The following is a 25211-nucleotide window of genomic DNA, read 5'->3' on the forward strand; positions in this document are numbered from 1 at the left end:
TAAAACAACAATGTGAAATCTTTTTGATGTAGATGATTGTACTTACCCAAGAATTAACACAATAACAGAATAACAGAGTGTAAGGGACCTTTGAAGTTTTCTAGTCCAACCCCCTGCTCAAGCAGGAGAAGCTATTCCATTCCAGACAAATGATTGGCCCAACTTTTTTTTTAAATCTCCAGCAATGGAGCACCCACAACTTGAAAAGACAAGCTGTTCCATTGATTAATTGCTTTGACAGGAAATCTCCTTAATTCTAGATTGGCTCTCTCTTTGATAAGCTTCCATTTCAAAACATTTTGCTTTGCATTGTTCCTGAAATGGAGGAAAGGCACCAAGATTGGAGGCTGCAGGATTTCTTTCTTAGGATTTGTTTTATATTTCTTTGTATATTGTGTTTAAAATCACTCGGTGTGGCAGCACTCCTATGTCATCACTCGGGTGCTGGGTGACCCTTCAGAGTTTCCCCAGGGTGTAATCGCTTAACAGCAAAACTCCATAGCTGGTCAATCACTCCCCTGGTCACTAAAGAAAGAAGGCCTATAGCAGACAGCCACAAGAACCCTTCAACAGCCATCTTCAAGAGCACCACAGGATGTGTCTATTACCATTGCAATCTTTCCTTAGAAAAAGATATTCAGATTCAGCAAGAATCATAAAATTAAAAAGATGTCACACATCTGTCACATAACTACTAAATAATGATTCTATAATTTGTCCGGTATATATATTTGAAATATAACTTCTCTTTATAAAACTTATTCCCAATGTCTCTATTTTGCTGTAGATACTAAATGTGAGAACCCCAAATATGGTCTTTTGAAATGCCATGAGGACTTGGCCAAGTTTCTGGGGAACAAATTTCAGGAACGCTACTTTGTCATCAAGGATCAAAAGTTGCTTCTACTCAAAGAGAAACAGGTATAGTAATCTGAAAAATTAACACAACAGTACAGAGTAACAAAGTTGCAAAGGATCTTGGAGGTTTTCTAGTCCACCCCCACCCCCACCCCTCTCAAACAGGAGACCCTATACCATTTCAAACAAATGGTTGGTAATTTGATAATCTAAATTCAACAGTCACTGGTTAATAATTTTTACAATGAGGAAAGGACCTACAAATTTTGATCCAAGCTTTTACAAAGGTTGTCTAGACTGTGTTGTAGCCTGCCAGCTGCCAGCGGAGCTGGTTGCAGACTCGAAGGATGAGAGGGTTGGGGAAGAACTTGGGCCAGTTCTGGAGCCTGGGGAAGGCTCTGATAGATGCTCAGCATCAGACACAGAGAAAGAGCCAGGGCCATCCGGCATTTTCCAGCCACCAGAGAGGCAGCTGCCTTTGGGGTCAAAGATGAGTGAGGAGGAGGAACAGCTGGGGCCTGTTCAAGATGTACGTATGTGCAGAGCAGGTAGGAGAGGTGAGCAAGGGAGGACAATGAGTCGGCTTGGGAAGCAAAACAAATGGGGATGCTAAATGGCCCCTCCCTGACTGGGGAATAAATAGGAGAAAAAAAGGGGGGTGGTTGTAGCAGACAACAATTCACATTTCTAGAAAGTTGCTCCGTATGTGTTTTGTGCGACTAAGACTGCCATGCCAGGACTGAGGTTTGTCTATTTCTCTGACTTAATTTGCAGCCTTCTGGATGAGAGCTCACAGCCTTGCATTTATCTTAATAAGCTGATAAGGACTATTGCTTCAGTTAACTATTTGTCGGACTCTTGCCTGGCCTTTCTGTTGATGAATGCAGTTAATTCCCAATGTATAATTAAAGAGGGTTTTTTCTTTGCGGGGAATCTGTTTCTTGCTTCTGCGAAGGCTGGGTCAGAACAGACTGCCAAGACCTAGTAGACACATAAATTCCATCCCCTACTTTGATTTTTTTCTACGGGGTTGTGGTCCCCCCCCATTTTTAAAAATTTTTTTACAAACATATCAATGCAGAAAGTGTGGCACCTGAGTGTCATACATTCTAATATGAATAAAACTAGTAGAATTAATCATAGTTATTACATTCAATCAACTTATATATTTCTATTAATAATACACATTTATATTAAATTACAGTCTGTCATTATCCAATTATTCCTTGTTTTCTTGTTACTGCTTTTATTTTATTATATAAAAGTTTATACACTAATATTCCCCCTTCTCTTATTTCTATATCTTATTCTAACTTTTAATCATGTCACCCTTTATTAAAAAAATGTTTTCTTTCTATCCTACCTAACTTCTAGTCATGTCACCTACCTAAAAAAAGAAAAGAAAGTGAAAGAAAAAGAAAAACGAATCAGAACAACAAAAAGGAGAAATCATCTATCCATTGTCCCTTACCCGCTTCAATACTTAATTTGCTATACTTTTTTTTGACTTGCCTCCCATATTCCTCTCTTGGATCTTTATCTCTGTCTGCATCTACTTCTTGGTTGTTCAATCTAGATATTTCTCCCACCACTACCCTCTTCCACTGCCTAGCTTTCAAAATTTCTACCCAGGCTCCTATCTCCCTTTCAAGAGTATCTTCCTGTATCTCCATTCTCTTTTCAATTCTCTTAATATGTTTTTTCCCTCATTTAATTAATCAGTCACTGTTATTTTCATTGTTATCTCCTCCTTGTCGTCTTCTTTTATTCTCTAGTTTTTCGGCTGATTCTTTTCCTCCATTTCTTTTGTTGGCTTCTTCCTTTCCTAGGTGTCTTGGTCTTTACTCATTATCCCTCATATAATATTTTCCATTTTTTCCACAATCTCCTTAAATCCTTTCTCCATGATTTCCCTTGTGTTTTGAAGAAGTAACACCATCTCCTTCAAAGTTCCACTCATTTTTTCTTTATAAACCATTTTATTTTGTTTTAAACAATTCAACTTTTGTCCAGCAGTCCAAGAACTATTTATTTGGTCCTTAAGTTGCCCTTGAAGGAATGCACTAATCACAGCTCTTTATGTCCCATAGGTATACAAACAGTTCCATGTAAATAGTCTTGTTATAAACTCTTTTATCAAAAGCGTCTTTGCATCCCCTTTACAGGTTCAATCTTCTATCATTCAGGGGTTTCTAGCATTCTAGCTTTCTTATTTTCATATTTGAATCTCCAGTAGTCATAGGGTAGTTAGGGATAATCCAGTAAATATTTTCACAGTCTTTCAAGGTATTCCCAGATTGTAATTTTTCCTTTTGTCAGCAGGTGGCACTCTCAATTTATGTTTCAGTATTGCCAATACTTAATCATCATTTTAGTTAGAAATACATTATAAAAGCAGAATAAGTTTTGTAATTAAATGATTCCAGCATTTTAAGATGCCTTCCCAGTACCACATTTTCCCAGTTTAAGAGTCCAATTTTATGTATATTTCAAATGTTATTATTTTTCTCTCTTGCACCTTTCACTTCCAGTTTGGTATTTTCTCAGAATGCTTAGACACCACTTTAACAAATAATTCTGAGCAAATAGTTCTAAATTATTCCTTCGGGTTTAAGGCAAAAAGGAATCCTCTCCCTCAGTTCTAGTCACTGTTCATCTACTTCACTCCAGCACTAGTCTTAGTTGTTCCTCGGTTGTCCCAGCTTTGTGAAAGCCATCTTTAGGCTGTCTCTTCTCCTCACCATGGCTGAGAGGGAAAAATAACCCCGGGTCAGACAGGAGAGTGTGACTCTCCGCAAACTCACAGGGCACCCCTACAAGGTGGTCTTGGATCCTCACAGAGCCCACAAACAGGAAGAATTCAGCAAAGAGAACATGGAGATCCATTCCCTGTTTCTGATATTGCCACAACGTCAACCAGAAGCCCGAGGTTGTGTTTTTGTCAGCATATTTCTTATGCATTTCTCTGACCTTAGCCAATGCCTGGCAAACCACTGGTTACATAATTTGCAATTGTTTCTCCTACTCTGTTAGGTAGAGGCACTTAGGTGCCTCCTGTGGGAGTTCTGGCATGGCAACAAAGTTTCTGTCAGTTGCAACTCAGAAAGAGACAAAGCCAGTGCTGCTATGTACTGTATTGTTATACGTCACCTCTGCAAATGAGACTAGGTCTGCCCAATTATCCTGCTGATAATTGACATGACACCACAAGTACTGTTCCAATACACCATTGGCATATTCATAGGCACTGTTACTCTGAAAGGAGGAGCTAAGACCTTGGGTAGTCCCTAGTAATTTCAAGAACTCTTGTCAGAATTGAGAGGTAAATTGCACTCCATGATCAAAAATAATTCTTTTGGAAGCCCCGTTCAGATAATAAATGTGTTGTGCAAACAGTTTTGCCAGGGTTTGAGCAGAGAATAATCAGTTGAGTTTTTCAAAAGCCTTCTGGCATTCCATGGACCATTTGAGAGGGGTTCCGGGTTTAGGCCTTCCTCCTCTTTAATTTTTAACAAGTTGGTTAATGGCAAAGCAATCTGAGTAAAGTGGGAATGAATTGTCTATAAAAGTTTGCAAAGGCCAGGAAACTCCGCAACTGCTTTCAGGTGTGCTTGCACCTTTTCTGGCTCTATCTCCATTCCTTCATGGAAGTTCCAATAGCTTAGATAGTCCAATTTGGGTTGGTGAAATTTGGAAAGTTTCACATACAACTGTGCCATCAATAGCTTTTGCAGGACAGTCTCTACCAGCTTCATATGCTCCTCCATGTTTTGGTATAAATTAAGATGTCACCAAATAGACCAAGACCCCCTTGAATAAATGTTCCTACAGGACTTCATTAATTAGTTACATGTACAGTGCAGGCCAAAATGAAGAATCCGGAACTGGAAACAATTCAATAGGGAGCTCTATCTTTAATCCACAACCTGGTAACATGCCTCTCTCAAGTCCAGCTTAGTAAAGATTTTGCCTTTGGTTAGGTGGGCCAACATGTCCTTCATCAGAGTTCTATTACAAATCTAGAGGAGCCACTAAGGAGCTGTCCAACTGTTGGAATGCCACCAGTACTTTTAATTTGCAAAGTTGCATTCCAAGCCCTCTGCTACAACTGGGCTTATAAAATACCGGGTACATCAGGGGTGAAATGCTTCCGATTCAGACCGGATCACCTGATCCAGTAGCAATGGCGGCGGGTAGTTCGGAGAACCAGTAGCAAAAATCCCTGCCCCCGCCCATTCCCAGCTGAGCCGTGTGATCATCAGCCGAAGAGGTTGTAAAAAATGCTTTTAAAAGGTTCTGGCGATCAGGCAACTCAGCTGGGATCATCAGAACCCTTTAAAAGAATTTTTTTACAACCTCTTCAGCCAAAGAGATTGTAGAAAAAATGTTTTTAAAAGGCTCCTCTCGCAATCCCAGCTGAGTTGCCTGATCATCAGAGGCTTTTAAAAGCATTTTTTTACAACCTCTTTTAAAATGCTTTTAAAAGTAAAAAAAAAAAGTTGGCCACACCCACCCAGTCACAGTACCCCCTCACCAAGCCAGCCCACAGAACCGGTAGTAACAAATTTTACATTTCACCCCTGGGGTACATCCATATACTATTAAAGTTACTAATTCCACTTTCTACCCTGAAGAGGCTACTTTTAGTTGCACTCTCACTACAATTAATTTTGAATCACCAGTCACCAGTGGATTATCATTGCTGCTGCCATCCTCTTTGACCAGTTCTGGCTCTTCGCCAGATTATCTTCCTCCTCACTGAAGGGTAAAAATTCTTCAACTTTGTCCCCTTCTCTGGCAGTAGTTTTGGGTTTGGCCATAGCTTTCCCTCTTTTTAGTGAGGAATGCTTAGTCATAGGCCCCCCGGATGAGGGCTTGAGCAATCAGCTGCCTGATCACCCTCTCTGCTGCAACAAAAGCAGACCCATGGGTGCTGCTTGGGATTGGACTAACCCTTACTTATCTTTGGGGGGAATCCTCTTCTCCAGCACTCTGCCCCTCACAGACCTCACTCTATGGTCTTGTTGTGACCCAGGTTCCTGGACCCGGACTCCTGGCCTCGGATGATTCAGAAAGTGAGGGAGAAGACCTGGCAAGGCCTACTTCTCTTGGGCCCTTTCCCTCCCTGGCACCCACCCAAAGGGAGGAGGAGGGGCCGGCAAGTCCTGATTCTCCCGAGCCTTCTTCTGATTTGGCAGCGCCCCAAGAACAGTTTTGGAATGATGCAAGACTGCGCAGACATGACCGGTGCGCACAGCAGAGGAAGCGTTGGGACAAAGCCAAGGAATGATGGTCATGCAGTGACATCTGCAGAGACTATAAATAGGAGGCGGGACTTCCTGGTTTTTTGTCTTGGACAAAGCAATGAATTTGCGCGGGCAAACTGTATCAATGGAGGGAAGAATATATTTGTGAGTAATTCTGGCCTTATCTATAATTTCCTCGTTATCTCCAGAGACTTGGCAGGCCCGTGGGTAGATGTGGCCAGGACATTTATCTATGTAAATAAATCAGAAGAGAAGGCCTTTGACTGACTCTTTGTTGGGAGTATTGGGGGAGGGAAACAGAACAGGTCTTGTGGATAATGGTGAAGTCAATTTCCCCCTTGCCAGCCAGGATGTGCCACTTATAGAGGGGTCTGGGTGACCCCTGGGACAGGCAGCTGATTAGGGCCTCCAGGTTGAGGCCTTGTTGAAAGTATTCCATTCCATGTCTTGTGGCCAGTCTGGGAGCCAGCTAGACAACCCTCTGGAATTCTTGGATGTAGGCCGTGCTCAATCATCTGCCCTGCCAGATGGTCTTGAGCCTTCTCTTTGCTGTCTGATCTGCCAGAGGGTCCTCGAACCATCATCTCAGGGTGAACATGAAGTAGTCAGTCATAGAGCTTTTTGGTGCCAGCATCATAGAGAGAAACCACCCAGTTGGCCACCTCCACTCCAGAACCACAGTGTTGCAGTTTACCTTGGCTTCATCGTCCAGGAAGCTCAGTCCATGGTGTGTCATGAAGTTCCAAACCTGGGTGAGGAAGTACCTCAGCTGTTCTGCCTCTCCTCTGAATTTTACTTTCAACTCTGGGATCTGACAATTGTTTTGCCTCGCTGGCCCCACAGGGATCAGGGATGCTGGGTTGGCGGGTTGGGCTGCTAATACCGGTCCAGGTACAGAAATCAGTTCTGCGCATGCGCAAGATGGCGCGGCACTGAAGACTCGGTCTCGGCGTTTGTGAGGCCCTCCAAGGATGGCAACGTCCGAGCTGCCCGTCTAGCTGCCTGCTGCCCCTGGCCCTGGATTATCATCTGTTCAGCAGCCGTGGGAGAGGTTTCCGGACATTTTTGTGCCCACGGCTGCTGAGAACGGGGCCGGGTAAGCAGACGGTGAATCCTGGCGGCCATGTTCTTTCAGGCCCAGTGGTGGGGCGATGACTCGGCATTTTTTCTCGGCCGATTTTTTCGGCCGATTTTTCAGCTGGTTCCTGCAGTTGGCGTTTGGGATTTGGTATCTTTTGGCTGGTCTGCCTCCTGATTTTTACATCTTGACTTTTACATCTTGCCTCCTGACTTTTACATCTTGGCATCCTGGCTGTGCTGTGCCGTTCGGGTCCGGGTCTTGTTGCTCTGATCTGGGTGATAGCAACAGCAGAGACGCTCCATCTGTCTCCCGCCACGTCGTCCATGGCCTTCCCCTGCTGCCAGATTGCGATCATGGTGTCCTTCATATCCTCCAGCCTCTCAGAGAGGTTCAACCTGCTGGACAGGTCAGGCCTCTTGGAAGGAGAGGTTTGGAGAGACCTGGCCTCCGAACCTGGTGAGGATGTACTAGGGGGTGATGGAGTTGGAGGGACCCCTGGATTGTACCTTTTGACCTTGTTTGGAGGTGGTGGTTGGAGGACAGCGGGAAGGCGATGGAGGTATTCCGGATTTATCTTCTTGTAGTCCCCCCCTGACAGTTTAACATCAGCTACGCCTCTTCTGGCCTTTTTGGGATTCTCTGGCCGTGTTTGGTCCTTTTGGGCCTTTGGAAGAGGCAGTAGATTCGATTGGGGGACGGAGGCCGACATTGCATATGACCGGAGCAACCCCCCACTTCTTACTCCAGGATGTTTGTATTAGGCATCTGACAGATCACCATCTGTATGTATCCAGATATGTATCTGTATGTATCCAGATATGCAAGTGAAATGTTGGAGATGTAATTGTGATGATGCTACATATTTTCATGTATGGTGGACTTGTAAGAAAATTAAGTCTTTCTGGATAAGAATCTGGTGGATTATGCAGAATGTTCTGAAGAAGAAGATAAAGTTCCTACCGCAATTTTTCCTTTTGGGAATAACAACGGACTGTACAGTGATTGAGACTAAGTTGATTTTGAACTTAATAACAGCAGCACGACTGTTGATTGGACAATATTGGAAGAAAAAAGAATTACCCACAATAGAAGAATGGATATTGAAAGTTTCCAATTTGGCTGAGATGGCTAAAATCTCAGCCTTCTTGAAAGACAGTACTCAAGAAAAATATTTAAATGAATGGAAGAACTGGATTGATTATATTCAAAATAGATATCAGATTAAGAAATTTCGGATTGCTTTTGAATGAAGGATGTTATTTTTGATTTTAATGGAAGAAGTCAGGTTATGTGAGAGAGAAAGATTATAATTGTGTTAGATTTTAAAAAGTTTAATGTATGACTGTTTTGTTTAAGGAACTATACCTTGTGTTTGCTCCGGGAAGTCCAGGGGGGGGGAGGGGGTTTAGGAGGGAGGGGGGGAGGGGGAAAAATTTAATTGTTGTAAAACTTTTTTAATAAAAAAAATTCACCATCTGGACTGTTCTTGGTTCTCCACTCTACGCTTGCCCTTATTCGGGACTACCATCATTCTGGACTACCATCACGTGTCATTATTTTAGGCCTGTCCTTATTCAGGATTGTCATCATTCTGAACTAACATCATTTTGTCATCATTCTTGCCACTCGGAGATGGACCCCTTTTAGCCGATTTTATCTTCAGTTGCTGTGTGCTACTCCTCTTGTGAACTCTTGCACCTGCGAGGTGCCCCCGCCTCGCAGGAATAGCCCTCCACACTACCGAGGGCCGGCCTCTATGACGGGTTTTGGGACCCACAGAGGTGGCATGCGAAAAAAAGAACCTGTGGGGCTTTTTAAATAGGGAATTTTTAAGGGGTGGGAGGGTAAGGTCGGGAAATGGGGGTAACCCGTCGGGGGGGGGGTTTAAAGGGGGGGAGGGGAAGAACACCTGATGACAGGTAGGGGAAGAAGCCCGTCAGGGAGGGTATGTCCAGTCCAAGTGCGTGCTCACGGCACTATTCCATCTGGTCTGAAGGCAGGGTGGGAGGGGGATGTTCAGAGCGTAGAGTTTTTTGTTTTTACATTTACATTTATATTATGTTATGTTATTCCATCTGTACGGTAAGTGGGAGAGGCAGATATGGTGGAGGCAAGGGGTCGTATCATTCCCCGGGAGCACGTGCTCGATGTCTAAAAGCGATCACGTGCTCCAGCCTCTCAGTCCTTACTCGTTCCCCGGATGACCAAGATCCTCAGAGCTTGGGTCTTCGGCTGATGCTGTGCAATGCCCGGTCTGTGGCTAATAAGGCTCCCTTGATTTGTGATCTTATTCAGAGGAGTCCGCGGACTTTACGGGCATTACGGAGACCTGGTTGGGCACAGAGGGGGGTGTTCCCCTGGTCAAACTGTGCCCTCCGGGTTTCCACGCATTTCATCAGCTGAGGGCCCAAGGTAGGGGTGGGGGGGTGGCGGTTGTGATTAAAGAAAGCCTAGAGCCGAGGGAGTCCACTGTTCCTCAGATAGCTGGTTGTAAGTCCCTCCTTGCGAAGTGGGGCCAGAGGAATCAGATGGGTCTGTTGATCGCGTACCTGCTGCATGACTACAGCCCTACCTGAGCTGCTGGAGGTGCTTGCCGGGGTGGCAGTTGAGATTCCCAGACTTTTGGTCATGGGGGATTTCAACTTGCCATTGGCCAGCTTGTCATCGATGGTAGCTTAGGAGTTCCAGGCTTCCATGACGGCCATGGACCTGATTCAAGTAACTGATGGCCCTACACACACGGGGGGAGGCACACTAGATCTGATTTTTATCTCTGGACAGTGGATTAATGATCTGGAATTCGGAGATTTAGTGACGGAACCGGTGTCATGGTTGGATCATTTTCTCCTTCACCTGGACTTTTGGACCGCCGCTCACCACCACAGGGAGACGGAGCCAATGCGTTGGTTCCGTCCCAGGCGCCTGATGGACCCTGAAAGGTTCCGGACGGAGCTTGGGCCGTTCCCTGAGGATCTTGCCCACGGCACGACTGAAGAACTAGTTGCGGCCTGGGAACGGGCCGCGGCTGGGGCTTTGGACCGTGTCGTGCCTTTGCGGCCTCTGACCCAGCGTAGATCTCAATTGGCTCCTTGGTTCTCTGAGGAGCTGAGGGAGATGAAACGCCAGAGAAGACGCCTAGAGAGTACTTGGAGGTCTAGCCTTTCCGAAGCTGATCGGACACTAGTGAGATCTTTTACTAAGACCTACCTAGTGGCAATGAGGGAGGCGAAACGTTCTTATGTTTCCACCCTCATTGCATCGGCAGATAACCACCCGGCCGCCCTGTTTCAGGTGACTCGCTCCCTCCTTCACCAGGAGGGGCGGGATGACCCCTTACAGGGACGTGCTGAGGAGTTTAACGGTTATCTATACAATAAAATCATTCAGCTTCGGGATAGTTTAGACCAAAATTGCGATGATCCAAGTGGGATGACGGAGGCACCTCTTGTTGAGGTTGTTTGGGATGAGTTTGAGTCTGTGGCTCTCGAGGACATGGACAGGTTGCTGGGGAGGTTACATGCAACCACATGTTTACTGGACCCGTGTCTTTCCTGGCTGGTGCTGGCTACTCAGGAAGTGACACGAGGCTGGCTCCGGGGAATTATAAATGCTTCATTGTTGGAAGGGGTTTTCCCCGCTGCCTTGAAAGAGGCGGTGGTGAGACCCCTCCTCAAGAAGCCTTCCCTGGACCCAGCTATTTTGGAAAATTATCGTCCAGTCTCCAACCTTCGCTTTCTGGCGAAGGTTGTAGAGAGTGTGGTTGCATGGCAGCTTCCCCAGTACCTGGATGAAGCTGTCTATCTAGACCCGTTCCAGTCCGGCTTCTGGTCCGGACATAGTACGGAGACAGCTTTGGTCGCGTTGGTGGGTGACCTCTGGAGGGCCAGGGATAGGGGTTGTTCCTCTGTCCTGGTCCTAGTAGACCTCTCAGCGGCTTTCGATACCATCGACCATGGAATCTTGCTGCACCGGTTGGAGAGCTTGGGAGTGGGGGGCACCGTTTATCGGTCAACGGTGTTGACAGGGGGGCAGAGGTCGACCGCGAGGCGCCTTACTTGTGGGGTGCCTCAGGAGTCGATTTTCTCACCCCTCCTGTTCAACATCTACATGAAGCCGCTGGGTGAGGTCATTAGTGGTTTTGGGGTGAGTTACCATCTGTACGCTGACGATACGCAGCTGTACTTCTCCACCCCGGACCACCCCAACGAAGCGGTCGAAGTGCTATCCCGGTGCCTGGAAGCTGTACGGGTCTGGATGGGGAGAAACAGACTCAAGCTCAATCCCTCCAAGACGGAGTGGCTGTGGATGCCGGCACCCCGGTACAGTCAGCTGCAGCCGCAGCTGACTGTGGGTGGCGAGTTATTGGCCCCAATGGAAAGGGTGCGCAACTTGGGTGTCCTCCTGGATGGGCGGCTGTCGTTTGACGATCATTTGGCAGCCCTCTCCAAGAGGGCTTTTCACCAAGTATGCTTGGTTCGCCAGTTGCGCCCCTTCCTTGACCGGGATGCCTTATGCACGGTCACTCATGCTCTTGTCACTTCCCGTTTGGATTATTGCAATGCTCTCTACATGGGGCTCTCTCTACATGGGGCTGCCATTGAAGTGCACCCGGAGGCTGCAGCTAGTCCAGAATGCAGCTGCGCGGGTAATAGCTGCGCGGGTAACACCACTTCTGCGCAGTTTGCACTGGCTTCCTGTGGTCTTTCGGGTGCGCTTTAAGATTCTGGTTACCACCTTTAAAGCGCTCCATGGCTTAGGGCCCGGGTACTTACGGGACCGCCTGCTGTTACCCTATGCCTCCCATCGACCCGTACGCTCACACAGAGAGGGCCTTCTCAGGGTGCCGTCCGCCAAACAATGTCGGCTGGCGGCCCCCAGGGGTAGGGCCTTCTCTGTTGGAGCTCCTACGCTTTGGAACGAACTTCCCCCTGCTTTACGTCAAGTGCCTGATCTTCAGACTTTTTGCCGTGAGCTGAAAACGCACCTATTTATTCAAGCGGGAGTGGCTTAGAAGTTTTACTAAATTTTAATTGGGGCTATTTATATTTTAGGGTTTTAAACTGTTTTAAATTTTGGCCATCTTGTAATATGTTTTGTTTTAGTCTTGTTTTAAAGTGTATATTGTGGATTTTTATTTGGCTGTACACCACCCTGAGTCCTTCGGGAGAAGGGCGGTATAAAAATCGAATTAAATAAATAAATAAATAATAAATAAATGGGCTGCTCCATGGGAGACTGGGCCAAGAGGTCTCCAAGCATTTCTTCAATGAGTTCGTGCCATCTTCAATGGTCATATCAGGAGCCCCCCCCCCCCCGGGTGGCATGGCTTGGCTCTGGATCTTCTGGATCACTTCTGTTAGTGCTTCCTCTGATTTTCTGATACCAAGAGACTATTGGGGCCAATCCCTTGGCATTGGACATTCCCTCTGTCTCTTGGAGGATCAGAACAGTGGTGCCAGCCTTTGTGTGGCTGTCTTAAGGCAGGTGACAGGCTCAGCTGTGATTCTCTGATTCTTTCTTCAGGTTGGTAGAACTTCTTGTTCCTCTCCCAGGTCAGGGTTTTCACAGTTGCCTTCCAGTCCTGTCAAAAAATTTTCCCCACTTTCCAGCTCTGCTTAGTCTTCACCAGAGCTTCACCAGAGCTTCACCAGAGCTTCACCAATTGAAACAGGTTCAGAGAAGTACACTGAGGATTATCAAGAGACTGGAAACCAAATCCTTTGAGAGTCAATGAAAGAAGTTGGTAATGGTTAACTTCCAAAAAAGATGACTGAAGGGGGAAATATGATAACACTTTTGGAATACTTGAAAGAATAACATATAAAATATCAAGATCTATTTTCTTTTCAGTTATAATATAGGACATGAAATAATGGATTTAAGTTACAGAAAAGTAGATTCTGGTTGAATGTCATAAAAAGCTTCCAGCCAATACAAAATTTAGTAGTGGAACCAATTAACGAAACAGATTGTCATGATATCTTTCATTGGATGGATTCAATTAGATGCTGCATAGCCATCTCTCCGGAATGCTTTATTCTGGAATCCTGTACCATGGAGGGGATTGGATTCAATAGCCTACATCATCTGCTCTAATGCTATGATTCTGTGACAGTATGATTTTCTGTTTCCCTTATGATCACATAGGCCATCCTCAATCTAGAGTCTTCACTGAATCAAGTCTGTAGTCCTTTGTCAGAGTTTGTTGCAGAAACAATCAAATCCAGAAAGCACACAGAGATAACTGATTCAGCTGGATTCATTAACTTCTTTATATACATATAACACATGAAGATAAATATACAATACCAATATCAGATTCTTCCAACATGGTAGAGAGGAGAGTTTGCTTTCAGTTCCAACAGCAGACTCAGAGCTTAATACAGACAAAGAGAACCTCCTCAATACAGGGCAGTTAAACTAAGCCTAAGACAAGCCCAGGCTCCAAGCTGTTTCAGCTCCCAAAAACCCGTCATTGGCTGACTTAGTTGCTATGCAACTTAGTTATATTGACTGACCTTGTTACCATGTCCTATTCCAGCCAGTCCCCAATGGCTGACCTGTTGCTATGTCTATACCAGTTTAGGAATATTCTGACATCCTTGACAAGTTCTCTTCTTTGATCCCAGTAGCAATGAACCTCTTAAAGAGCCAGATAAAACATCAGTCAAACTTTTCAATATATGAAAAGAGGCTAAATAAGATCAAGATGAAGAAATATAAATGAAAAAACCAGAACAAACCAAAGTCACATAGTACAGATCTGGTTATACATGAATAGCATCAGATAAGCTTACACATGACTGAACAAAGAACTGCTGGAAACAATGAGACCTGCAAGAAATTGGTTCCCCCCCCAGCCCATTTCCTGATAATTGCTTGCATTTGTGGGGGAATTCCTTGTTCTGTGAGATCTCAGTCTCAGAAGTTATTTTCTCTTGCTTGTTGCACTGTCATTATTTAATATTTACCAGGAGCACAAAGAGAAAGACAGGAAGTTCTAGCAATTTCCCCAGTCAATGGGTTCCTTTTTGATGGAATTTGCAATCCAGCTTTGTCCCTAGCTGTTTGCTGTGAACTTACAAAATCACTGCAAGTTTTGTCACTCTCCAATAGGCAGCTTTACATTGTTGCCAACCATAATCTGAGTTAATACATCTCCTGGGTCCCCACAAAGTCTCAGGTGAGACTGCCCTAAAAATGAAATGTCCCAAGAGCTCCTCTATGTCTTTCCACTGTGCCCGGATGACTATCTTCTGAACATGTATCTGAAGTCATCCCAGTTGCTCCCTATTAGTCAAAAAGACATTGGTATAGGTATCCATGGGATTTGTCATGACTGGGGAGCCCAGTTTCACTCAGACCCACACCTGTGTGTATCTTAATTGGCAGGCTGTTGCAAATCCTGGCTACAGTGCTGCAAGATAGTGCAAGATACTCTGGGGTCTCTTCTTTCATATGGCACTACAAATTTAATTTGTGGGTCTTGGCTGAGGCATCCTATGGAAATGAATCCTATGACAAAAAGTAATCTTAGGTTATTGAACAAGAGCATTTTAAATAAAAGTAAAGAAATAGAAAAGTTAAGTCCCTAAGTTGAATGTTGTCTTTCTCAAGAACCCAGGAAGTAGTCTTGGGTTTTTGCTGAATTGGCATAGTAGATTACATATGCAAGTGACTAAAGCTATTTCAAGTGTGCTTGTATAAGGAAAAAGTATTTCCATTTCATTAAGCTTTAATACTAATTGTCTAGTCAAATGTCCTAGATGTAGTGAAATAAAGATGGACAAAATAATCCTGATTTACACTGTAACCCTTTCTTTATATCTATGAATTGAGGATTGTCTTTCTATTGTATACCTCTAGAGTGTCAAGCCAGAACGAGAGTGGCTACTGGATATGGCCAAGGTTTACCTGGGGATCCGAAAAAAACTGAAACCACCTTCACGGCAAGTGGCTATCGGATGCAATATTTACAGCTTGGTAGATATCTAAATGTCAAAATTGTCCAAGCACTGATTACTATTCTTTATACTGATGGTCCTCAACTTATTGAGCCCAAATTTTCTGTTGTTAAGTGAGACAGTTGTTAAGTGAATTTTGTCCCATTTTATGACCTTTCTTTCTATAATTGTTAAGTGAATTATTGCATTATTGTTAAATTAGTAATGTTGTTAAGTGAATCTGGCTTCTCCTTTGACCTGGTTTGTCAGAAAGTCATGAAAAGCCCCGAGACACTGCAGCTGTCATAAATACGAGTCAGTTGCCAAGCGTCTGAATTTTGATCATGTGACCATGATGCTGCTGCAATAGTTTGAAATGTGAAAAATGGTTATCAGTCACTTTTTTCAGTGCCTTTGTAACTTTCAACTGTCAAAACCAAGACTATCTGTAGTTTATGCACAGAACATAATAAGTTCTAGTTCTTCCTAGAAGCCTTAATATATATTTGCCATAATTTAATACATGAAATGAAACAACAGCAAACAAAAAAAAAGCAAAGGGACAAGACATGTGGAAAGCTTTTGTACTTCTCTGTGAAGATACATTCTTAGCTTCTTTGTATTTGAGAAGGCAACTTTTTCTGTTCCTTAGAATCATCCTTTGCCTTTGTGCCTTGTATGTGGTACAGAAGATGGTCAGGCACCTTAAAGTATGTCCAAAACAGGAAAAATCAACCTGATTTGGGGACAGAGAGAAGTTTTAAGGAATGAAATCTCTTAATTACCTGCAAAGCTCAGGGTACCTTTTATCGCTCCAACCTTTACACACACACACACACACACACACAAAAAGCATTACTATCAACAAAATCTTCTATCAAGAATTTAGGGATTACAGGTTTTGGGGATGTGGTTGTTTATTTAAGTGCCTATAGAATAGCTCCAGATGTGTTTAGTTTCAGCTCATTAGTTTGTTTAAATTATAATAATACCGTATTTCTCACTATTACAGATGGGGCTTTACTTTAATTCTTCAAAAACAGCAATTGTGAGTATATTTCACAAAAACATGAAGTGAATATAAACCTAAAGTTATATAATTCTGCACCTAAAATTAAACATACAACTTAAAATACAGTGCATTATAACCCAATATTATCTACAATATTATCTAGAAAAAATTCTGAGGTTGGGTAGTTTGGGACTTGAATCATACAATGCATACCTAAGACTATCCATTATAAGAATACAGAATAATAGAATTGGAAGGTATTTTGGAGGTCTTCTAGTCCAAGCCCCTGCTCAAGTGCTGACCATGTTTATTTCTACCATTTGGTTTGTTCTTTCTTCTTGGTGCTTTTCTCATCTCAAGCACAGAGAAGTTGAGAAAGAAATGACAGTAGAATTCACAAATTTTGTTTCATCTCATTTATACAATGGTAAATAATTTCCTTACCATATTTTGATCCTGGTTACACTGGAGATGTAGGTAATATAAATAGTAAATATTCAACTTTAAGAGATGGAAACAATGAAGTTATACTATTTTTTACTTTCAGAGATGTAGTTTATTATGCTGTGGTAGAAGAGTTTAAAGAAGTTTGAATACATAGTTTCTTTGATAAGCTAAAGGTGGGAGAACTGCAACATCTCCAGGATGATGATCATTCATGACTTCCTTTTTAAAAAAAATATTTTTACTAAATATTATAATTTATAATATAAATATGTTAGTATATTTATTTTGTATTGTTTTCATTTTTTTTATGATGTATGCCACCTAGAGTTACTTGTTCAGATGAGTGACTATAGAATTCAAATAAATAAAAACAACAATAAAAACTAATACAAATTTTAAAAGATAGAATGTACAGAAAAGAAAGAAACAAGGAAAAATATAATTAGAAAAGAAAGAAAAATAAGAATATAATAAAAAGAAAAGTAATATATAAAGAAGTTATTTCCTATCTTCATGTATAAACAATTTTAGTAACTTATCGCCTTTTCTTAAAATCAACAGATGCTTTTTCCTTACATCCCATTTTTATCTATAAACAAATCCATAAAGCATATTTACTTCAATCCTGACATCAGCAAAAATCTATCAGTAGTAGTACTGATGTTTTCTATTATTTTCTGTGACTCTCACAAATTTCATACTCAAGAGATGAGGTTTTGACAATCAGGTAGTGGACTTTTAATAATGAGCACCTTTCTAGGTTTATTCTTCCCTTCTTTTCAAACATGGAGGAAATTCTGACTGAGGGAATAGCAGTTAACATGGCAATTAGAAAAAGGCAGAAGAGAAACAAGAGAAAAAGGAGGGGCAAGCAAGGAGGCATTTATTAGAGACTCAGGAATCATGGAGTAAGAAAATCTCCCTTCCCCTCGCTCTATTTGACAAACGGTTGTCCAGTCTCTTCTTGAAGGCCTCCAGTGATGAAGCACCCAGAACTTCCAAAGGCAAGCTGTTCCATTGATTGATTGTTCTCACTGTCAGAACATTTCTCCTTAGTTCTAGATTGAATCTCCCCTTGATCAGTTTCTCTGTATACACCAATGACTGCATCCCAAAGGATCCCGCTGTTAAAATACTGAAGTTTGCAGATAATAAAACAGTAACTAATTTCATTTGAAATGATGATGAATCTGTATATAGACAAGAGGTAGATAAACAGGCCCTATGGTGCAGCTACCATGTTTTTCCAAAAATAAGACCTATCCCGAAAATATACTCTAGCTTGATTTTTAAGTGTGAACTGAATATAAGCCCTACCCCAAAAATAAGCCCTAGTGAAGATCATCATCAGCCCGGGGCGGGGGTAAGCATGGCCAGCACAGGAGGCAGCAAGTGTACAGTTTGCACGCCACCAAGCCTGGAGTTCGGGTTTTGCTCAGGCTTCTGCGATGACAAGGCACAAGGCTCTGTGGCATGTTGGGATTGGCTCCCCACCCCACAGCATCTGCCTGTTAATGATGCTGCTATGTGTCAGAATTACTGCCTCAGATAAATTGGGTGTCAATCCGGCCCACAGTCTCTCCGCTTGCCCGCAGCCACAACAGGGCAAAAGGCCGTGCAGCACATCGGGCCTGCCTCCCCCACACCTTTTCCCTACACCTGCTGCTGCTGGCCTCATGGGGGTTCTTCGCCCTCCTGGCTGTGCTGCTTTTGGGCACCCTGCTGAGCTGCCCCTGTCTGGCGCAGGGCAAATCAGCTCAGATTTATCATATGACCTCCAGAGTGCTTTCCCCTGCCACTGCCCTGCCAGGACCTCTTCGCAAGCAGAGCAAGTGGAGTCATACTGCCCATGCCACCTTTGGCATCTCTAGCCAAGCCCAGGCTGCTACCTAGCAGCCCCCACTACCTTTCCTTCCATTGAGCTGCCCCTGTCTGGCGAGGGCAAATCAGCTCAGATTTATCATATGACCTCCAGAGTGCTTTCCCCTGCCACTGCCCTGCCAGGACCTCTTCGCAAGCAGAGCAAGTGGAGTCATACTGCCCATGCCACCTTTGGCATCTCTAGCCAAGCCCAGGCTGCTACCTAGCAGCCCCCACTACCTTTCCTTCCATTGGAGCTGCCCCATGTATCCTACAAGCCAGGCGGAATGCCCCTCCCCTTCCCTGCGCAACTTTGATGGGTGTCTGGCAGATGGAGGGATGCAGTTCCACCCACTGCCACCAGTCTCACCTCATCTTATGGAATGGCCACTAGTCCTAGGACTAACGTGGTTGCAGAAGTGGAACCTTAAAATAAACTTGAAGAGAGGAACCATAAAATGCCAGGGGCATGTAACTTTCATGAATGTGAAAGAGGAAGGAAAGGAAAACAGGGAAACAGCAATGACTGGCCACCCTGCTGAACCCACTAGCATCCCCAAAGAATACCAGGATTTGGCTGAGGTATTTAGCGAGGAGTGTCTGATGAACTTCCACCCCATTGTGCTACGGACTGTGCCATTGAGATCCTACAAGGGACTAAATTTCCAAAACCAAAAATGTACTGCATGTACCCCAGACAACTAGACAAACGCACAGCGCTTATCAACAAAAATCTAAAAAGAGGCTTCATCGAACCCACCAACCAAAAATAGCAGCCCTAGTGTTATTCCACAAAAAGAAAGATGGCTTTTTACACCTCTGCATTGACTACCATAATCTAAATACGATCAGCATGGAAAATATGTACCCACTCCCCCTCATGAAGGACATGCTACCTCACCTCTCTAAAGGAAAAATCTTTCCAAAGCTGGATTTACGAGAGGTGTAATAATGCATCAGAATTAGGGAAGGGGATGAATGGAATGGACGTTGGCTTACCTGAGATGCCCTTTCTTCGAGAAGTGGAAACACCAGTCAGGCATAGGTTAACTCTCGTGTCTGGCTAATAGGACTGAGTCTGCTATTCAATTAAGCCCCGCCTCTTCCTCCTGTGTCCAGCTTTTCGGCAAGGTTGAGAAGCAGACTGATGTTTCGATCTGAAACGAAAAAGAATTAGAATCTACCCCCCCGACCAACCTAGGCTAGGCGCCAATGAGGGTGGGGCTGACTGGTGTTTCCACTTCTCGAAGAAAGGATGTTTCAGGTAAGCCAATGTCCATTCTCTATGTCAGTGGAAAGAACCAATCAGGCATGGGACATACCAAAGCTCAATGTTCTTATGGGTGGGAGCTGTCCCGGCTGGTCTCGGAGTCATCAGGAAGAACCTGTTGCAACATCCATCTGCCAAACGCTGCTTCGGCCAATGCATAGGCACCCAACTTATAGTGTCAGATGAAGGGTGTAGGCGTCGACCATGTAGCAGCTCTGCAAACCTCTTCCAAAGATGCTTGGGTGGCCACACTCCACGTGGAGTGCGCTGTGATATTACGTGGAACCGGAAGAGCCTGCTGTTGGTAGGCGTAGCGATGGTAGCTCTAATCCACCATCCTAATGTGCTGGAAGTAACCTTGGCTCCTAAGGAGGGTTGAAAGGAAATGAACAGGGCCTCTGTTTTTCATATCGTAGCCGTGTGGGCGATATAGATACGAAGAGCCCTACGTACATCCAGCATGTGCCACTGGAACTCCAGGCGATGAGTGGGAGAAGGACAGAAGTCCAGCAGAACAATTTCTTGTGAGCGGTGGAACAGGCTATTGATCTTGGGGAGGAATGTGGGCTCTAAACGAAGCATCACCCTATTACTGTGGAAAATGCAGAGGTCTCTTTTTACTGAGAGGGCTGCTAACTCCGACACTCGGCGTGCTGAGGTTATGGCAATAAGAAAAATGACTTTAAGCGAAAGGAAGCAGAGGAAATTTCCCTCAAGGGCTCGAAAGGGTGTCTAGTCAAGGCCCTGAGAACTGTGTTAAGTTGCCAAGTAGGAAACCTGTGGACCATTGGTGGACGCAGATTGGTGGCTCCTCGTAAAAACTGACGAATGAGAGGATGTTTGGAAATGGGGTTCATGGAGTTGTTGCTGAATACAGATGAAAGGGCTGCCACTTGTCTCCGTAACGTATTGGGGGAAAGCCCCCTTTTCCATTCCGTCCTGGAGAAAAATGAGGAATGAATATATTGAAGCTGAAGTTGGAGAAACAGCGTGAGTGCCGCACCATGTGATAAACGCCTGCCATGTGACTTCATAAATGCATTTGGTGGAGTGTCTACAAGCAGCTTGAATGGTAAAGATAATCCGATCATGGAGATTTGTATGTTTTAGGCGACTCCTCTCAACCTCCAAACGGTTAGGTGGAACCATTGTGGGTTCGGATGGGAGAGGGGCCCCTGGACTAGGGCCACTATGCTGTCCGGGATCTGCCATGGCTGGCTCACTGAAAGTGACACCAGGTCTGCGAACCATGGCCTCCATGGCCAGTGCGGCGCAGCCAGAATGATGTTCGCTTGGTGGTGTAAGATCCTGTTGATTACCCTGGGGATTAGGGGAATCGGGGGAAAGGCGTAAAGAAGCCCTGGAGGCCAGGGGGATTGGAGAGCATCTATTGCTTCCACTCCATGGGCCGGGTATCAAGTGAAAAATCGAGGGACCTGGTGATTGCTGCTGGAGGCGAATAGATCCACCTGAGGAGTTCTGAATCGAGCTGTGATTTCCCTGAATAAGGTTTGGGAAACAGACCACTCTGCTGGATCGACCAAGGAGCAGCTGAGGGAATCTGCTTGGAGATTTATCTGGCCTGAGATGTGGATCGCAGAGATGGACCTTAGATGAGATTCCGCCCATTGTCCTAGTCGAAGGGATTCTTGCATGAGGCCCTTGGAATGTGTGCCTCCCATCCAAATGATATGGGCCTTTGCTGTGACATTGTCTGTCCTCACCAACACGTCTTGACCCAACACCAGGGGTTGGAAATGGAGGAGGGCTAGGTAGAGGCTCTGAGTTTGAGGATGTTGATATTGAGGGTGGCCTCTGATGGGGACCACAAGCCTTGAGCCATCTGATTTTCTATGTGCGTCCCCCAACTGGATAAGCTAGGGTCTGTGGTGAGAGTCACCCTGCGTGGCTCGAGGAGGATGGAGCCCTTGCCTATGGCGCTGGAAGTCCACCAACGGAGGGAGTCCCTGACATCTGGGGGAAGTATAACTGTTCTGTTTCCCTCCCCCAATACTCCCAACAAAGAGTCAGTCAAAGGCCTTCTTTTCTAGTTTATTTACATAGATAAATGTTCTGGCCACGTCTACTGACGGGCCTGCCAAGTCTCTGGAGATAACTAGGAAATAATAGATGAGGCCGGAGTTACTTACTAAGATATTCTTCCCTCCATTGAAACAGTTTGCCCACGCAAATTCACTGCTTTGTCCAAGACAAAAAGCCAAGAAGTCCCCCCTCCTGCTTTTATAGCCTCTGTGGGTGTCACTGCGTGACTCATCATTCTTTGACTTTGTCCCAACGCCTCCTCTGCTGCGCGCGCTGATCACGTCTGCGCAGTCTTGCATCAAGCCAAAATTGTTCTTGGGGCGTTGCCAAATCAGAAGAAGGCCCAGGAGAATCAGGCCTTGCCGGCCCCTCCTCCTCCCTTTGGGTGGGTGCCAGGGAGGGAGAGGGCCCAGGAGAAGCAGGCCTTGCCAGGTCTTCTTTCTCACTTTCTGAATCATCCGAGTTCAGGAGTCCGAGTCCAGGAACCTGGGTCACAACAATAATGCGCACCAGAGAAGTGCTGCGATGGGCCCGTTGATGAGGGAGGAGAAACCACTGCAACAATCTGCTGTGGAGACGAGACCAAAGGTTGAGACCATTTTGCCCAACAATTGAGATAGTTGGAAAAGTGTGGGAGAGGGCTGGTGAAAGCATCTGAGAGCCAGTCTGGAAAGACTGGACTAGCATTTCCTGGACAGGGAAACCATGGACTGGACTGCGTTAATCTCCACACCCAAATGGACTATGGTGGTGGATGGGGATAGGTGGCTTTTCATCCAGTTAATGGAAAAGCCATGGCATTGGAGGACCTGAATGGTGGTGTCTAGGTCTCGCTTGGCCAACTTATCTGAGTGGGAAAGGATAAGAATGTTGTCCAAATGAACTTGAATGCGAATGGGAATGGATCTGATATGTGCCATAAGGGTGGCCATGATCTTGGTGAAGACCCTTGGGGCTGAAGAAAGACCAAAGGGCAAAGCCTTGTATTGGTAGTGTCTACCTACATAAGTGAACCTGAGATATTTGTGGAAGGAGGGGTGAATGGCGACGTGGAGATATGCTTCCGTCAAATCAATAGACAAAAGGAAATCTCCAGGCTGGACACATTCGAGAATGGAGTGAAGGGAATGCATTTTGAACTGGCGGTAGATGACATACCGGTTCAAGGATTTTAAATCTAGAATTGCCCTCCAACCCCCTGAAGATTTTCGCACCACAAAGAGGCGTGAGTAGAAACCATCTCCCCTTTGATCTACTGGGACAGGCTGAACCGCCTCTATAGAGAGGAGATGTTGGATAGCCTCCTCAATGAGCAAACGGCTCGACCTATTGCAAGAGACAGGACATGGTACGAAAATCTTGGGGGGAATGGAGGAGAACTCTAAAGAGAGACCGTACGAGACGTCTCCCTGACCCATGCATCCCCTGTGATGAGATCCCATTGAGAAGCAAAGTGTCAGGCTACCTCCGACTATAATTCAAGAATTCAAGAAAACATAACATGGGAAGATCTCGAGGGGGCTCATTTGGAATGTCTGAAGGCCCTGCCCCACCCTCCCCGGGAAGATCTGCGGGAAGTGAAACTGGCCCCCTGTCAGACCTGGTTGTCTTGAGTTCCACCTCTGGAGAAAAATTGATGTTGAGGTCGCTGTTGATAGTAAGGAGCATCCATGGATCAAAAGGACTGAGACCATGAATGACAAATTTCAGACCTGCGAGAGAGCGATGGTAAGATCTTCCTCTTGTCCCAAGTTTCAATGAGGACTGGTTCTAGGGGTGCTCCAAATAGCTTGTCACCCACATAGGGCGCAGTGGCCAGGCGCCATTTGTTGCGAGCCTCTGCTTGTTATAGGCAGAGCCAGAGCAAGTATCTGGATGTGATGGAAGATTTATTTTATTTTATTTTATTTATTTATTTTTGTCATAACAGTGTATATAAGCATTAACATGAAATAACTATATAACATATAAGCATATATATGAGTATAAGTATGCAATAACTGTATTAATTGGATATAATGGAACAATAGGACAGGGAACGGTAGGCATCTTTGTGCTCTTATGCATGCTCCTTATAGACCTCTTTGGAACGGGGTGAGGTCAATAGTAGATAATTTTTGGTTAAAGTTTTTGGGATTTTGAGAAGAGACCACAGAGTCAGGTAACGTGTTCCAAGCATTAATCACTGTTACAGAAGTCATATTTCTGCAATCAAGATTGAAACGGTTAACATTAAGTTTAAATCTATTGTTTGCTCTTATATTGTTGTGATTGAAGCTGAAGAAGTTTTCAACAGGAAGAACATTGTAATAGATGATTCTATGAGTTAAACACAGGTCCTGTCCAAGGCGGTGGAGTTCTAAATTTTCTAAACCCAGGATTTCAGGTCTGGTGGCATAAGGTATTTTGTTATATTCAGAGGAGTGGAGAACTCTTCTTGTAAAATATTTCTGGACACGTTCAATTGTGTTGATATCAGAAATGTGGTATGGGTTCCAAACAGGCAAGCTGTATTCAAGAATTGGTCTAGCAAATGTTTTATATGGTCTGGTTAGTAGTGTAGCATTTTTGGAAAAGAAGCTACGTAAGATTAAGTTTACAACTCCTAGAGTTTTTTTTGTGATGTAGTTGCAGTGGGCTTTGGCACTTAGATCATTTGATATTAAAACTCCAAGGTCTTTAACAGAATGAGGGTCATCTGTAAGGTAATGTCCATCAAGCTTGTACTTAGTGTTTGGGTTCTTTTTTCCAATATGTAAGACTGAGCATTTGCTGGTTGAGATTTGGAGTTGCCAAGTTTTAGACCATTCGGATAAAAAGTCAAGGTCTTTTTGAAGGGTAGTTGTGTTGTTGTTGGTGTTAAATAGTTTGACATCGTCAGCAAAGAGAACACAATTACTTGTGATATGGTCGCAGAGATCGTTGATGTATAATATGAAGAGCGTTGGTCCAAGAACGCTGCCTTGGGAAACGACACTTTTGACAGGAACAGGATTTGATATAGCATTGCCAATTTTGACCACTTGTTGTCTGTTTGATAGAAAAGCAGGTTATGGAGGGGTCCTGAAATACCGTAAGATTTTAGTTTTAGGAGAAGTTTATCATCTACTACTGAGTCAAAAGCTTTACAGAAGTCTATGTAGATTGCATCAATTGCTTTGCCTTGATCAAGATTCGTAGTCCATATGTTTTGCAGTGAAGAAGTTGTAAGTTACATGATAATTTTTTTCTGAAACCAAATTGTTTATTAGAGAGTAGGTTGTTTGTTCCTAGGTGGAGGGTAATGGATTGGTTGATGATTGATTCCATTACTTTGCAGGTGACGCAGCATAGAGAGATTGGTTTGTAATTTTCAACTAGGTTGGGGTCTCCTTTTTTGAAGACAGGGATGACTGTGGCTAGTGACCAAAGTTTAGGAAGGGAACTGGTT

The 25211-nt window shown here is 44.4% G+C and overlaps 1 protein-coding gene across 3 annotated transcripts in view; it reads left to right on the top strand.

Annotated features, from left to right (window-relative positions):
- ARAP3 (ArfGAP with RhoGAP domain, ankyrin repeat and PH domain 3) overlaps positions 1–25211 on the top strand; it is a 188443-nt gene that overhangs the window by 112243 nt on the left and 50989 nt on the right. For all 3 annotated transcript variants that reach the window (XM_058174610.1, XM_058174612.1, XM_058174613.1), the window contains 3 exons: positions 788–921; positions 15073–15155; positions 16162–16197. In XM_058174610.1, coding sequence (XP_058030593.1) covers positions 788–921; positions 15073–15155; positions 16162–16197 — 253 coding nt within the window. The remainder of the gene's footprint in view (positions 1–787; positions 922–15072; positions 15156–16161; positions 16198–25211) is intronic.

Source organism: Ahaetulla prasina, chromosome 3, assembly GCF_028640845.1.
Source record: "Ahaetulla prasina isolate Xishuangbanna chromosome 3, ASM2864084v1, whole genome shotgun sequence".
Taxonomy (NCBI): Eukaryota; Metazoa; Chordata; class Lepidosauria; order Squamata; family Colubridae; genus Ahaetulla; species Ahaetulla prasina.